Genomic DNA, 16954 nt, shown 5'->3' with positions numbered 1-16954 from the left:
TTTGCTGCTCTGCCTGCGCGGTCCAAAAGTGGCTCTGACGCGCGTTGGGCGGAGCTTCACTATCCTTTCTCTGCCTTGCAGCTATATTTGCTGTGATCAGTGGGAATAAAGTAGTTTTAATATGTTTTTAAGTGAGAAAATACACCTGAAAACTTCATCAGTGGAGTCAGTTCATCCAGATTACAATCCTGCCTCCCAATATTATTTCTGTCAGAGCCGCTCAGACCCCCACATACCTGCGGTGCGCCGACAGAAGGAATCCATTCATCAGCAGCCTCTGGCGGGTCGCCTCATCGCGGTTTACCGCGGCGGCTGGTAGGTGTTTTTCATCTGAATAATCCGATCTGCAGGCACCAGGATAATAAAAGCGAACATATTCTGCCGGCAGATGTATATATTTTAAGTTAATTATGCATTAATAAACTGTTTAAGAGGAGTAATCAGAGCGGTCTGTGTCATCAGCGCTGTGTCTCTCTCCCTGCCAGCTCCCAGATCAGCTTCTCTGATTGGTTGACGCGGCGCGTCGAGCAGCAAAAATTCAATTTTTCCATCTCGAGCAGCAACGCGTTTGCGTCAGATGCTTAAATGCGCCCGACGCGCTGCTTCAGCTGCTCAGACGCGCTGCGCCTGCTGCTCAAAATGCGCCGCGGGACCTTTTGCTGCGCCTTGACGCGCGTCAACCATTGACTTTGCATGTAAACTCGCTGCTTCTGTCGCGCCAGCTGCCCCCGGTGTGAACGCAGCATTATTCTTAGATATCCTAGGGTAGGGATGGGGATCGAAACCCGGTTCTATCAAGGACCCGGTTCCACTTTTTTCAAAACCCGAAAATCAATAACGTTTGGGCTTATCGATACCACTATCGAGTCTGGTCGTTTTTTTTTTTCTCCTGGAGGTCCTAATACATAACAGGGACACACAACATAATTGTGTGTCCCTCGAGTCGCGTCACAGCATTTAAATCTAATCAATCCGATCACTGCAGCATGTCCACCAATGTTTTGGAATGAAATTGTAAGCAAACAGACATTAAAAGTAAAACAAGTGAAGTCTGGCACTTAACTTGGCTCGCGACTCGAGGATGAATGAACGGACGAAAAGGTCTAAAGTTTGGCTTCATTTTACCAAGCTCAAAGATAAAGAAGAAGTGAAATGCAACTTATGTTGCAAAATCATCTCTTTTAAAGGGGGGAACACAACCTCAATGGCCAAGCACATTAATATTGTGCATCAAATAAAGGCCAAATGCAGTACCTTCCACTGTCTCCGGGTTGAAAAGACTCCTCCTACTCCTGCTGCTGCCGCCGCACCACAGCCGGGCCCGTCTTAATCATCCACTCAGAGAACCACTGGTAAGCGCACACAGACTTTGTAGCTTGTCCGGTCAGTTAAAAATAGTAATTGTGAAATCCGTCTTGTAATCGGCAGCATACAAGCTAGTTAGCTTGAAAAGTAAATAAAGTTTCAGACGTGCTGCGTCATGATGTGTTCAGATTGGCTCAGTAAAACGACAATTAGGTTATCATGATGCATTCAAGTGTAACGTAAAGAAAAGGGAAATTGAGATTTTGGCGAGAAACATGAGTAATACAGTTGTATATTGCTCTAATTATTTTAGAATATATAATTAAACTACTGATGCCAACATTTATTAAAAATTACATTTACTTTAAAATACAATTATTTATTTGCTAAATATTTTCCTAATCACTAAAAACATGATGAAAAGTGACAGTAGACAATACATTAAGCAACAATTGTGAAAATTTATATATATTTTTTAAACCAAAAGAAGACATTTCTTCAAATAAATTTTTTTCCGCCTTCCTTTCTGTCTGTTAAAAACATATTGTCGCATCGTCTTTCCACCAAATAACAGAAAAGTATCGATAGTGGTATCGATAAAGACTCGGATCGATAAGGAGTATCGATAAAGGTATCGATATCAATAAATATTAACGATCCCCATCCCTATCCTAGGGTCTTCAATGAGCTGTCCAGGTGCTCCTCATCTACTTAGATTCTGACAGCAGTCAAACAGGGCAGAGGTCTCGGTTGTTGTTTTGGTGTAAAGTTATTTCTTTACAGCAAGAACCAATCGAACAGTAAGGATCTGATCCAGCCCATCCCTACAAGAACAGTTTACAGGGCACTAGACAGAAGTCTAAGACTACGTTCACACTGCAGCCTGAAGTGGCCCGAATCCGATTTTTTTCACCCATATGCGACCTGGATCTGATCTCTTCATGGACAGTCTGAACAACAGATCTGATTTTTGTTCCCATGCGACCCAGGCCACTTGGCTATGTGGTCCTGAAACTGATATGAATCTGATCTTTTTAGATGCCACCTGTGTCTGAATGGCCAGGTCGCAGTCATCGACCCGATCGCAATTAATACTCAATATTCTGCTTCTTGCTACACAGAAGCGGGAAGAAAAGCAACAACCATGGCGGACGATGATGCGGAGAGCAGTCTTTATTTTCAAGATTTTATTGATAATGCACCTGCGAAGGTCGGGAAAGAAACTAAGGACTGCTAGACGCGCTCCAGCACGATCTTCCATGTTTACTTCCGTAAACACAGAGCACACTCGCTTGTGACGTCATTGCGACCTCTACTGCGGATGCAGGGCACTTCAGTTGTGTGAATGCAGTTCACACAGGAGATCACATACAAGTCGCATAGATTCAGCTATGTGAACGACCACGTAAAAAAATCGGAAATGTGCCTCAAGGCCTGCAGTGTGAATGTAGCTTAAAATGCATTATGAACTTTATAGTTTCAAATCTTTATCGTTCTGATCTCAGTGCTGTGGTGTGACTGAATACGTGCCAGAGAAAAATGGTCAAATGGACACATTTTTGAATAGATATGGACCTTTTTATGTTTATTGTTAAATAATCCAGAGATAAAAGGTTTTCATTACATCAGTTTTTGAGGTTTGTGTAAAATGACCCACGTGAGAAAAGAATCCACTAGATTTCAATATTTTAAAGCACTTTGTTGGAAGCTATTTATGACTTGATTCTTGAATTGTTAGCCATGAATTCTTTCTCGAATATGCATCATTCAATAGACTAAACTGCAGTTGCTGTTAACATGTTTCTATTGGCTCAGGTGACGGCTCTCCAAAAATAGCTCCTAATTTTAATAAATAGGCAGCAGTTACGTCTTTTAATGCACAAACAGCACTTTCTACATCACTTAAAAAAGAAAATCAGACGAGCAAAGGTTTATGTCTCTATTTATAGTCGAGCAAATGTTCCTGCATAATCTCTGCATAGTCTGATAGATGACATTATTTTTGTTCCTACATTGGTCTTTCTTAATGTCTGTGTCTCTGTAGCCCCTGGAGCTGCTTTGGCACTCACTGGACGAGTGGCTGATGCTCATCTCTACAGAGCTTGAAAGAACCAGGGAGAATCCTTCCTCCTCCTCCTCTAGCAGTGAGATAGCCTCCCTTCTGCGGAAGCAGCGAGACCCAGAGAACTACGGCACCGCGCCGAAGCTCTCTGGGCTCGAACAGCAGATTGTCATGGAGGCAGAGGTCTGTGTTGACGGGGAGGATGTGATCTCCATGACGGCAAACAGGCTCAGTGCTGTGATCCAGGCCTTCTATATGTGCTGCTCGTGTCAGATGCCACAAGGGTCAGTGCTCTGCATCCTGGTTCCTTCCTTCCTTCCTTCCTTCCTTCCTTCCTTCCTTCCTTCCTTCCTTCCTTCCTTCCTTCCTTCCTTCCTTCCTTCCTTCCTTCCTTCCTTCCTTCCTTCCTTCCTTTCTTTTCTTTTCTTCAGCTCATTAGCACCATCTTGTGGTAGCAGCATATCATCAAAGTACCACCATCTACAACAACACTGTTAGAATCAACAATTCAGTTGCTGACTGAAACATGTGGATTTAATCCTAATCAGTCTATGTTTTCACTCTTGTTTTTATTTAATTTTTTTAGCTTAGAAACACTTTTAGTTTCTGCACAAGTAATAATTGTCATATTGCTCTCATTGCTGTCTTTGCCTATTCAGAATGACCTCCCCTCGCTTTATAGAGTTTCTCTGCAAGCACGACGAGGTGCTGAAATGTTTTGTAACCAGGTGAGTCAATATGTCCCTTGGCTGTTCATCAGGCCCACATCGCATTAGAGATGAAATATCGATCACTCTGCTTTTTTTGTCCTAATTTGTTTCCACTGTTGTCTCTTTCACTGTCTTCTCTCTCCAGGAATCCAAAGATCATCTTTAATCATTTCCATTTTCTGCTTGAGTGTCCAGAATTGATGTCACGTTTTATGCACATTATAAAGAACCAGGTACAAAACATAACACATCATCTCATAATACTATACATCTGCAAGTTTGTACACATTTTGTAAACTTTTAGTCAGTTTTTTATTTTTAAAGAAATTCCCAATTGTCATAAAATTGTGCCAAACTGAGAATGAGGCTTTCGTGGTATTACCTAGCCTAGCCTAAAGTTATACAAAATCGATTAAAAAAAGATAAACATTTATGTGATTTTTATCACATTTCTAAAAAGGAGGAAACAATTATTCCTACTGCTGCTGCTAACAGTTGGTCATTGTAGGTTTTTTTTTTTTTTTTTTTTTTACAGTGTCCTGTCTGGCAATGTGGCAATAAGAATAATTGTCTTGATGCCAAAAGGAGCCCAACAGATTTTACTTTCACAAGTGGAGCAGTATGGCAATTGCCATACTGCTCCACTTGTTTCATGCATATAAATTGCTTTATTATAATTATGCAGGGAGTTTTACAGTTTATATGGACACTGCAATGTAAATAGAGCAGAAAAACAGAAGAAGAAAAGGAAAAAAGAAAGAGAAAAGATGAAAGAAAGAAGAGATAGAAAGGAGACAATGACCAAACATTTCCAGTCTGCTTCATCACCTGCAACGAGATGAAAAAAGAACAGCACAACCAAAAGACACGGTACGAGACATACAATAAAGCAAACACCTTGAAACTATCGCTAAAGTAATATTATTAAGTCTGACATGTACTCTGTGTTACCTGAAGATATGAATGTGGGGTTTCTGTTTGGAAGTGAATCTCTAAGTACCTGAAGCCTAGCACCTGTAGTTGTGCTTTGCTCCATTACAGGTCATTTTAGTTACAGTGATGCCATCTGTACATTTATTTGTTTCATTTCAATACTTGGACACAAGGTGGAGCTTCGACAGTGACTGTTTAATTTGACAGTCAAAGTAGTAAAAAAAACAAAAAAAAAAACATTTAGAAATAAAAGTCTGAAAACAAGAATTCAAGTCTGAAGTAATTAAAAGAAAAGTTGGTCAGAAAGGAATAATCAATGGATCATTATCTATACCAAAAACTAAAACATTCGCTGTGATTTAACCGCTTTCCAAGCTAAATCAATGGGAACTACTAGACACATCTGCAATCAACAACAATTATTGAAGATTTCCAGAGGACTTCACCATTGAAATTCACCAGAGCTATAGTGAAACTGACAATGCCCACGTGCATGGCAGCTGGATGCTGGAATACATCGGGGAAAAGTGAAAGAAAGAGTTATTCCACCTTTCTGATTCCTGATCCTCCACGGACGGGTTGGTCGTTGGATCGCCAACTTGAAGAGGGAGGATTTGCCATCGAACTTCTGGCCAGAGAAAAAACCCGTAATATGTAGCCAACATTTGGAAGAAGAATGTTTTCAAGATGACTTGGATAATAGCGCGTTGTGACAAACACCAGATACAGCACTGGGACTTGATCAACAGCCGATACCGCACCGTGACAATGTCACTAACCAGTAGGTGGCAGTAGTGTTCTTTGACAAACATGGATGCCTCCAGTAAAGCACATTCACATGAAAATGACTCTGAATTAAAAACACTGATCATTTATTGAACAGGATGGAATCATTTCACATTTAAAGAACTTTCAGAAGTTTGGATTCTGAATATGAGCGACTTTTCCTTTAAATATGCAACTTAAATGCGACTCCAGTCCGAGTCCCAAACTTGAGTCCCTATCTCTGGCAAATCACTCACTAAGGTGTGTTCAAGAAATTTGATTGATCATAAAATCTGAGACATTTTGACATTTTAAAGCAGTTCTTCATGGACGACGCACCAAGGATGAGGAGTCAGAAGATTTTACTAGAGTTAACTGAAATAATATTTTGGGAAGTCGGACACAGATAAAATGAGGATTTTTCTCCATGATGCAATTGTTTGAGTGAAACCTTCACTGATTGGTTTTTGTGCTGTGCAAAAGAAGTTGACATTATTTTAGCTTCCGATGTTACAGGCTTGAGATGTTCCATCGCCATATGAAGCCGGTCATTTGGCACTCCTCCAGCCAAGCAGTTTTTGCTTTAGCACACGGGCTTCAAGGAGTTGATGCAATCATCCTGAAACTAATACTGTTCTACACAGTGAGAGAAGCCCAATCACTCCAGAACGTTCTTTAACCTCTTATTGAAAATACTTTAAAAGCCATACATCAAAACTCAATTACATTATGATACAGGAATGCCCCCAAAACCTTGATGACAACATGAGTTCAACATGGAGCAGCTGTAGCTCATTGGGGGTAACAGTAGATTCCTAAATATTACAAGGTTGTGAGTTTGATTCCAACTTTGGGGCTCAAACTCAGAACCTCAGGAATCGAAGCTCTATGCCCGAACCACTAGGCCGCCCCTCCCCAGTCTGTGTATGATTGTACTTCTTTAGAAATGCAGTTCTTTAACCATTTCCCTCTGCAGATTGTTGTCTGTCCTTTTTGATTTAAACCAACCCTGAGACCGCTCCTGAGGCATGAGACCCCCTAGGACACTTTTTATCACCAGAAGCCATTAGATTGGTTAAACCAGGGGCAGAGTTAGGAAATTTGGGACCCTAGGCAAAGACAGGCAGGGGGCCCTCTGAACTGAGAGGAAAACACATCAAACAGCCCCATTCTCCAGATAGAGAAATGTTAATAGAATAGACATCCATTATCTGTTCTAGGTTGTGTCCCTCTCTTCTTGTCCCTTTTCTTCTTGTTTTCCTCTCTATGTTTTGTACTCAGCTGACTTTTCATGCTGTCTCTAAAGGAATGAAAGATTTTTTCCAAGCACTAAGCTCACTTAGCTGATTGCTCCTTCCTGTGTTTCCAAAAAGGCCAAAGTAAATAACCCAGTCCTTCTTTTCACTGTAGACAAGCCATGATCTGCTTATCTGTTCTCCATTTTTCATTTGGATGAAATAATAGCTGCATGAATCATGACAGCAGACAAGATAGAGGAGAGCAGGAGGCAGGGTTACCAATCTACTCGCTCTGGAGAGCAGAGTTCGCTGCTTTTAGATGTTGTCTCCAAAGTCTCCAGTAGCAGAAAAAAGTCTCTAGATTTGGCGCTAGGAGCTTTTTAGAAATCAAAGTGCTAGAGGGGTCTGAAAAGTGGCTAAATATAGCGACTAAAGCGCTAAGTTGGCAACACTGCTCTTTGCATGGTTTGTTTTCAAATGGTTTGCTGCTGTCTGTTTGGACCTTTCTGAACATGTGCAACAAATGGACTGATCCAATATGGTGGACACTGAAGGGGGGGTGAAAGGATTTTTTATCAAAAACATAATTAATGTGCACAAATAAGGAATAGTTGTATTAACCATACATGGAAACAGAATTTTATGGGGCCCCCAGGAACTTTGGGCCCTAGGTAACTGCCTAGTATTGCCTGATGGTTAAACCTCCACATGTTAGAGTTTCTACGTTTCTAGATTTTTCCTTGGACTGAATGTGTTCTAATGAATTTGGGATCTTCAGAAATCTGCTCAAAATCTCATTCAGTAGCATTTCAGACATTAAGGCAGAGATTCTTCATTTGTCCATCAGTTTAGGCATCAGATGCACTCAGCTTTGTCTTTATGTGTTCCCTATTTCTTAACTACTTTATGAGAAATGAGTTTGAAAGTCTCCTGTCTTCACTTCAGCATGATTTAACAGTATTACATCTATGGTGGTAACACTTGTCTTAAGTTAAATTTATATTGATTCATGCATTTTAAGTGCTGCTCTGAGTTTCTCTCTCTTCAGTATTTATATATGAGCCGTAGTATTTGTGCCTCGTTACCCATGGATTATAGCTCAGTTGGGAGTAGGCCCTTGTTTTAATTACAGACTTTAACCTGCTGAATTTGATTTCATCTGCTGATTCGTTTCCAGTTTGCCCCACAGCCCTGAGGGAGAAGCCTTTGTCTTTTTCTCTCGTGCTCATCCTTCAGTCTACCTCTAAGGCTTGGGGCACAGAGGCATGTATTATGCAAATAGACTCAATCCTCATCTCTGTATTAGAGATGAGTGTTTCACCTCCAAAGCCTCTTCGACCCACCAGCACTGAAATATCCTCAGCCTGAAAGTTGACGGCGCAGCAGCGTGGTAATTAGCTTGGAAAAGTGCAGCGCGGCCTTCGTTAAAGTGAAGTCTTTGTTGTTCCCTCCAGCCTTTTAAGGATCGCTGTGAGTGGTTTTACGAGCATCTGCTGGCTGGCCAGCCGGACTCAGACATGGTTCATCGTCCTGTTAACGAGAGCGACATCCTTCTCATCCACAGAGGTACCCAGAATCTGCACAACCATCCCACCGCCATCATCTATGTCCAAATGCTCCTTATGCAAATGTCTTTTACAGCCATGGTTAACTTATTGCAAAGCTCAGGATTTCAATAGTAAATCTCATTCATCACTAGATCACCAGCATTTATTGCCTTATTGAAATCAAGTTTGACTATAAATCAAATTCAACTAATATATATACTATATTTATGTGTTTAGCTTTAATTCAAACATAATATATATATATATATATATATATATACATATCTAGTATATATATATATACTAGAATACATGCAGACCTTGGATTTCATTGAGCTGCATCAATAATGACACATAAGACGGACATTCACATTAGAAGCTGCTAAATAAATAAATAGGATTAGTGTTTTGGCCCTTTGAATAAGATTATTATACATACTGCAATTGAAATATAACAATGCAATTTTTTTTTCTCAACCCTTCCACTATATTCCACTTGCAGATCACTTTACCTTTCAACTAATGTCAAGTGCAAAAACACTTATTTCATTGAATTTCGCTTTGCAATGCGAAAATCCTCATAGAGCAGGATGTGAAATCTTTGACTACACGGTATCTATGGGTGCTTCTCCAGGCTCTCTATTAAAGGCCAACCTTATGCTTCTCCTGTGTTCCAAACACAGACTCCATATTCAGGAGCAGCTGTGAGATGGTTTCCAAGTCCACCAATGAAAAGCTCAAACAGGGCATAGCAGTTCGCTTCCATGGTGAAGAAGGAATGGTGAGTATATTTAAATTCACAGACATTTGATAGTTGGAGGAAAATAAGCCTGGTGAATCCTAAATGAATGGTCTGCTCAGCCATTAGTCATGGCTATCATGCTGTTTTAAGAAGTGATGAATGTCAGAACCATTGAAGTCGTGTTGTTTCATCGGACAGCTGCGTGAATATTTCTTTACCTTATAAGGAAGAAACCTCTTTTATTCTTAAATAAATCTACTTGAATAAGTGTTGTTAACAAGTCTCTCTCCTTAATAATATTCTTTATAAGAGAATTTTACTTAATTTGTCCATCAGAGTTTCTTTTTCTAATGTTTTTTGCTTCTAGTGTTAAATGCTGTGAAACTGGAATGATTTTTACTGATATTTTTTGCCCCTTTTTGAAAACTTGTTATGAGGTATAACAATAGGAAGTTGATTGATTGGAATATCTCATTAACGTTTTTTAAAGCCGAAATAATACCTCAACTTCTTCTGCAGCTAATAGCTGATGCAGGAGCAAAGGAGGAGGAACAAGAACATTAAGCAAAGCAAAATGTCTTCAAACTTGGAAACAAACTCCAGTGGATTGTTTTTTTAACCTTTTTTGGAATTAAGCTGGTGTTGCTCGTGTCTTTCTGTTCCAGGGCCAGGGAGTGGTTCGGGAATGGTTCGACATCCTGTCCAATGAGATCATCAACCCAGATTATGCTCTGTTCACCCAGTCAGCTGATGGTATATGGAAAGCTTCTTGCTGTTGGAGCATCAGCTGGTTTCTGTCATACATAAAAAAGCTAATTTAGACATTTTTTTTTTTTTTTGCCTAGGAACAACCTTCCAGCCAAACAGCAACTCCTCAGTAAATCCGGACCATCTGAACTACTTCCAGTTTGCGGGTCAGATTTTAGGTCTGGCTCTGTACCACCGGCAGTTGGTCAACATCTACTTCACCCGCTCCTTCTACAAACACATACTGGGTAAAACAACAATGGAAAAACATAAAGATGTCTAGATGTTCCGAGAAAGTGTAAAAGTTTTAACTTGCTACATGTTCAGCCTGAGTTGATTCCTTCCCGCTGTCATCGCAACCCGGACCCCTTTATAGGGGAACAGAAGACCTCGCCTATTCAGCCGGGCCCACAATTCCCTTTCAGAGACATAGACCGGTATGGGGCATTGCAGGGTAACAAAAGAAACCAAACAACCCCCATTCCAAAGGGGGGGACCCGTTCATATGTAAAGTGAACAAAAGTAAACCAAAGGCCAGTGGTGCAGTTAGTGAATCAGCTATCACACCTTCGCATGGTGTGATACAAAAAGGGTGAGATGTAGAAATGGAAAGAATTAGAGAGTAACTCTGTTGCAAATATTAGAATTGCTATTCCAATCTGCTGTTTGTCATGTTTACCCGTTAAATTTGATGACTTATATTTTTGGTTTGTTTTTTCGGCGTACTTTAAATTTTATTCAAGTATAACCAAAGTTTATATTTGCTAAAAATCTATCTGAATATACAGTGTTTTCACGACTATAAGGCGCATATAAACGTCTTTTTTTTCCCCTCAAAATGTCCGGCGCGCCCTATGTGTGTTGTTACTGCGGACGTGGTTGAGACCACCATGAGAACGTTAAAGGGGGAAGTGTGGGCGTGGATTGTGTATAAAAAAACAGTTATGTGCTTTATGCAGAACTCCTCATCTCCTCATTGAGGAGACGATGAAAGAGTGGCTGAGGGAGGTGAATGTAAGGAGACCAGGTGGTTTTTTTCCACGCATCACCATCGCTGTTACTCTGTGACTCCATGCGTGCCCATCTCACAGCTGATGTGAAAAACATGGGGAAACAAATGAACGCTGTGCTCGCCGTTATCCCGGGAGGTCTGACAAAGGAACTTCAACCGCTCGACATCGGTGTGAACCGGCCGTTCAAAGTAAGGCTACGTTCACCGGACGCAGCAAGAGCAGCAAAATGGCGTCTGCTGCTTCATTTTTGCTGCATGTACCAGTTAGTTCTGACGCGTGGCTGAAGCAGCTTTGCTGCTCTGGCTGCGCGGTGCAAAAGTGTGTCTGACGCGCAGTGGGCGGAGCTACTCTATCCTTTCTCTGCCTTGCAGCTATATTTGCTGTGATCAGTGGAAAAAAAGTAGTTTTAATATGTTTTTAAGTGAGAAAATCCACCTGGAAAAATCCACCTGGAAACTGAGATTACCATCCTGCCTTGCAATATTATTTCTGTCGGAGCCGCTCAGACCCCCACATACCAGCGGCGCGCTGTCAGTAGGAATCCCATTCAACAGCAGCCTCTGGCCGGGTCGCCTCCTCGCGGTTCACCGCGGCGGCTGGTAGGTGTTTTTCATCTAAATAATCTAAACCACAGGCAGCAGGATAATAAAAGCCAACATATTCTGCCGGCAGATTTCTGCATTTTAAGTTAATTTATTCGTCAATAAACTGTTTCAGAGGAGTGATCATAGAGCTCTGATCATCAGCGATGTCTCTGTCTCACGGCCAGCTTGATTAATACTTTGTACTAAATACATGAATAAAGCACAATCACACTCAGTTTTGCTCCCGCTCTATTTTTAAATACGCAGTAGAGGTATTTAAACGTAGTAGAGGACATGTACCGGTATATAAAACCCGCGCCCTATAGTCCGGTGCGCCTTATGTGTGTGTTAAATACAGTAATGGCACACATAAATGAGACTGCGCCTTATAGTACGGTGCGCCTTATGGTCCTGAAAATACGGTGAACGGCTTCTTTTACTCTATTAATTTTAGAGTAACTTTTAGCCAGACCCAACCCTCATTAAGCTACATTCAGAAATCGCTTACATAGGAGCTGTTTTACATAATAATAGTTGAACTTCATTGATCTCACCCTTGAGAAATTTACCTCTGCATTAAACCCGTCCCCTTAGGGAGCAGTGGGCCTTCATTGTGTGGCGCCTGCAGAGTAGTGTGGGGTTAAGGGTCTTGCTCAGAGACCCGAGTGGAGACTGTGTGGATCGAACTGGGACTTGCAACCTTCTCAGAGCACAAGTGGACTACTCTCACCACTTGGCCAACACTCCCCACAATCTTTGCATTCTAGAGACATTAAAGAGGGCTGTGTGTGTGTGTGGGGGGGGTTCTGAATTTTACTGCAAAAACCCTGAAGGAGAAAGTCTCCCATCAGTTAGAATTACACTATAACATCTATAAGGAGCAAAAAAACTACAAAATGAAGATTTTTGAAGCAGCTGTAACGGAATCAAATCGATATGTGTTGCCGTGACTGAACAGCAAAAATGTTTGAAAACCCTTTAGTATGGCTCGATAAAAACAACTCTGTAAAAAAAAAGATATGTTTGACCTTCAGTTGTATGAACCTTTTATAAAGCCTGAGGACTGCAAAGCATGTAAAACCACCAACAGTCATTTACCCATTTGCTGCCATCAACACCTTTGTTTCTAGATGTTGGAGCTTGGCCTGTTTTCCAGTGTAGTCCTGTTTCTCTGACTGTGACTAACTGGATGTGCTCTCTTCATCCTCTGACATGGGAGCTGGCTCGGAGCTCGTCTGCCTGGCTGTGTGTTTCCTGGACGGGGCCGCCTGTGGAGCTGGTTGACAGTTGCCTTTTGTATCTATGCTTCTTTTTCTATGTCTGCTTCTGTCTCCTTGAACCCCAGTGGGCCTCAGCAGATGGCCGCTCACACTGAGCCTGGTTCTGCTGGAGGTTTCTTCCTGTTCAAAGGGAGTTTTTCCTCTCCACTCTCACTACAAGCATGCTTAGTGTGAGGGATTGCTGAAGAGTCAATGAGTCGATGCAATCAGCTGGTTTTCCTTAGATCAATTTGACTGTATGATCTGGTTGAACTGTAAAGTGCCTTGAGACGACGTGTTTTTAATTGGCGCTATAGAAATAAATTGAATTGACGGTGGTAGGCTATGTTTTAGCCACATCTGCTAGGGAGGAAACTGACTGTAGGGGAGCTGTCATACAGTTCATACCACATGGCCCCCTTAACACCATCAGCATGGGAAAAAGTTCAAGTATCTTGCTCAAGAACGCAACAACCGAGAACCAAACAAGTGGGTATTTGAACCGACAACCCACCGGGTAAAGGACAAACCTTCTGACCAACCATTGCCCTACATTACCTGTAGGGATCTAAAAGCGTCATTTCCACATGTGAAGGTTAAGGGTTTGATTCATTTTCTCATTTAGGTTGGTTTTTCTTGTCGGATATCAAACAGTTTTTTGTTCGTCTTCAATATTTAAGCTACAGTAAAGCATAAATAGTAAATCCATGAATCTATTCCATTGATGTCCAAGGTATGTTAAAGATCTCTGGGATCCTTTAGTTCATTTATAGGACAGAAAACTTTTAATTTTTTTTGTCTTTTTAATTTAGTGGCACTCAGTTTGCTCAACTTAGTAAATTTAGACTCTACAGATTTACTTCTTCAAAATGATGATGCTGCTGAGGTTCCTAGAACTTAATTTAGTTAAACTCCTGATCAAAATGTAATTTCTTTTGTCATCCTTTTTTACTGTAAAAACAACTGTCACATATTGCTTTAAGTGTCATGTCATTTTTCTATCAACGCTTATGTTTTACTTTGGTTCTCAGGTATTCCAGTAAACTACCAGGATGTTTCCTCTATCGATCCAGAGTACGCTAAAAACCTGCAGTGGATCTTGGATAATGACATCAGTGATCTGGGTCTGGAGTTAACCTTCTCTGTTGAGACGGATGTTTTTGGAGCGATGGAGGAAGTGCCCCTTAAACCTGGAGGGAGCAGCATCCTGGTCACCCAAGACAACAAGGTTGGTTACTACAAAACACACTTCTCAGAATTACTCCCTAGTTAGGACCCGGCCACGCTATCAGGAATTCAGCATTGTGTTTTTTACTGAAACCTTGTCATAGGATCTTGTCTCTGACTCCAGGGAGGTGGGTTGGCATTGTTTGTCATCCAGGACATATTAATGTGAAGATTCATCACTGCAGCCCAGATATTGAACTTTTGGCAGTTGGTTTTCATCCATATTATTTAACCAGATGGTTTACCAGTGTTCTGTTAGCAATGGTTTACATTCCACCTTTGGCCATACACTGCATTTAACAAAATCACTTCCATTGCTGCTAAAGCACCTGTCACACTTTGATTATTTATCCAGCGTAGGTCTGACGGGCCAGAATCTCCTAAAACACTGCTATATGCTGAACTTTCTATTTATTTTTTTCAATTTTTAGCGTATACATATAGTATTCATAAGGAGTCCAGAACTTATGTCCAACGACAGCCTAACTTCTGCATAACGCACAGCAGCGTAATGCCAATGAAATGATGCCCAAGCCAGTGTCCTGAGGGGGGCAGCGATGCACCCAGATGCGCCAAGCCTGCATAAAGAGATTTATTTGATTGCCTTATTAAATAAGTTTTGCAGTCACAGCAGATTCATATCTGCTAGAACATTTGTTGGCCATGAGTGTAAACGCAGGGAGGATCCTGCCAATATGCCATTAAACAATAGCTGTAAGTTAGAAACATGTTCAGCGCTCGTCTGGAACATGTCAGATATGTTGATGTGCGTTCTTCATAAGTTACGCAGAAGTTATGTACAAGTTACTCATAGGTTTTCAATAAGGTAGATTCCACGACTTATCGGTTAATTACGCTTTAAAGGGGCCATTGAATGCAAAGCCGAGTTTCCATTGTCATAGATGAATAACGATAGTTCAGTGGGTGAAATGGACGTACAGAGAAGTTCAAACCCCATCAGCACCTCCTTTCTCTGCAAATCTCACTATTCTAAACTTCCACCATAAAACGGGCGGATCCAAAGTAGCCCCGAGTTGACATCAATTCGGGGATGTTGCCTTATTTGTTTCCTGCCTGTACTTTTGTCACGCCCAAGTCCAACAAAATTGACATCCAGACCAGCCCACTTGTTCACTCGTCCAAGAACATCAATAGAGGTAGATGTAAGACAGCAGTTTAGCTGTTAAGCCTACAGTTGGATTTACTTCTACAAGAATTAGATGGGCTGCTGGCCACTGACTGGACTGGACCGGGCATTTAAACCGAGCCATCAGCTCCGGGGCCGGTCCAGATAACTCATCTGTAACTTATGGCATACGCTGGCATACGTTGGGAAATTTTGACCATGCTAAATATTTCTCGACTTGTTTGCCATATGTCGATGTGTGCTAGTCGACATGTGATAACTGACTTATAAATTATGACTTATCCAATGTATGCCAGCGTTTTTACCAGATTTTGGGCAAGTCAAGCATACGCTGGCTAAATCGCCAAGGTGTGACAGAGGCTTAAGCTATAGATGTAGCAGCCAAATGCATCTGTGGCAATAAATGTTTATTTTAATCACGCCAACCTCCCTGCTACACTGCTAACATTTCAATAGGTTTTTTAGCTGCTGCACCATTGAATGGTAAATGGCAAATGGCATGTACTTATATAGCACCTTTATTCAAGTCAGGAGACCTGACCAAAGCACTTTACACTACATTCATTCACCCATTCATGCACACACTCACACACTGATGGTGGCAAGCTACATTGTAGCCACAGCTGCCCTGGGGCTCACTGACAGAAGCGGGGCTGCCGTACACTGGCGCCACCGGGCCCTCTGACCACCATCAGTAGACAATGCATAGAAAACAAAACTTTGCACTAATTTTATGCAAACGTTAAGGACAAGTAAGAACTCCTCTTGGATAACAGAAGATGGTCACAGAAAGCTGAAGAAGCCCTGCAGGTTTTCTTTTTTGAGACTTCAGATTGGGATGCACTGTCATCCACATGGAGAGGACATCAGTGCAATGACTGGGTGCGTGACTGACTACATAAACCTCTGTGTGGATAACACCATCCCTACAGAGCACTGGACTGCTTCCCAAATATTAAACCAGGGATCACAAGTGATATGAAGGAACTGTCTAACAATAAAAAGCTTTTATGAAGGTAGACAGGGAATTAATGAAGATAATACAGAAGCAACTTAAGGTCAAGATCAGAGAAAGCAAGGAGGTATACAGGAAAAGGCTGGAAAACAACCTCCGGCAACACTATCAGAGATGAAGAAGATCACATGCTTCAAGCAGAAGGATGATCAGACAGATGGAAGTCTGGACAGAGCTGATGAACCCTCCCCTGCGGCGAGGGTTTGCAAACATCTATGGACTTCCAATGATTTAGCTCACCACCATCAAAACATTGTGGAAAGAAACAACTGTCCCTCCTGAACTGCATGAAGTGTGTTCTTCTCAGCTTCCAGCTGTGCTAGACACACACCCCCTGGAGCCAACCAGAATGGGGGAAACCTACACAGACTATAATGCTGCAGACGCTGGGAGGGACGGCTCATTTTCCACGCAAAATGTCCGTCGGTCATGCATTATGATAGCCTCGTGAGGCCATCCTGATCTCGCGAGCTTTCAAGGTTTCACTCGCTAATCAGTCTGGAGACTCTCGGTTAAAGAAAATTTGGAGCCGTTCACCAAACGAACGTCCAATCAGCGTTGGCTTTGAGGCGGGTTGAGGTGTGACGCAACGAGAAGCGCGACAGTTCAGTCTAAAGAACATGGCGGCTTCAGCCGATGAAACTAGCGTTAGCGTGGCTA

General features: G+C 41.7%; 1 protein-coding gene across 2 annotated transcripts in view; it reads left to right on the top strand.

Annotated features, from left to right (window-relative positions):
* hace1 (HECT domain and ankyrin repeat containing E3 ubiquitin protein ligase 1) overlaps positions 1-16954 on the top strand; it is a 63776-nt gene that overhangs the window by 33347 nt on the left and 13475 nt on the right. For both annotated transcript variants that reach the window (XM_038274748.1, XM_038274749.1), the window contains 8 exons: positions 3350-3651; positions 4027-4095; positions 4223-4310; positions 8468-8579; positions 9244-9341; positions 9968-10055; positions 10148-10297; positions 13937-14133. In XM_038274748.1, coding sequence (XP_038130676.1) covers positions 3350-3651; positions 4027-4095; positions 4223-4310; positions 8468-8579; positions 9244-9341; positions 9968-10055; positions 10148-10297; positions 13937-14133 — 1104 coding nt within the window. The remainder of the gene's footprint in view (positions 1-3349; positions 3652-4026; positions 4096-4222; positions 4311-8467; positions 8580-9243; positions 9342-9967; positions 10056-10147; positions 10298-13936; positions 14134-16954) is intronic.

The sequence above is a fragment of the Cyprinodon tularosa genome, unplaced genomic scaffold, assembly GCF_016077235.1.
Source record: "Cyprinodon tularosa strain WSP-4 unplaced genomic scaffold, ASM1607723v1 ctg929, whole genome shotgun sequence".
Lineage (NCBI taxonomy): Eukaryota > Metazoa > Chordata > Actinopteri > Cyprinodontiformes > Cyprinodontidae > Cyprinodon > Cyprinodon tularosa.
The sequence above is the reverse complement of the archived record's forward strand: the minus strand, read 5'-3'. Positions and strand labels throughout refer to the sequence as shown.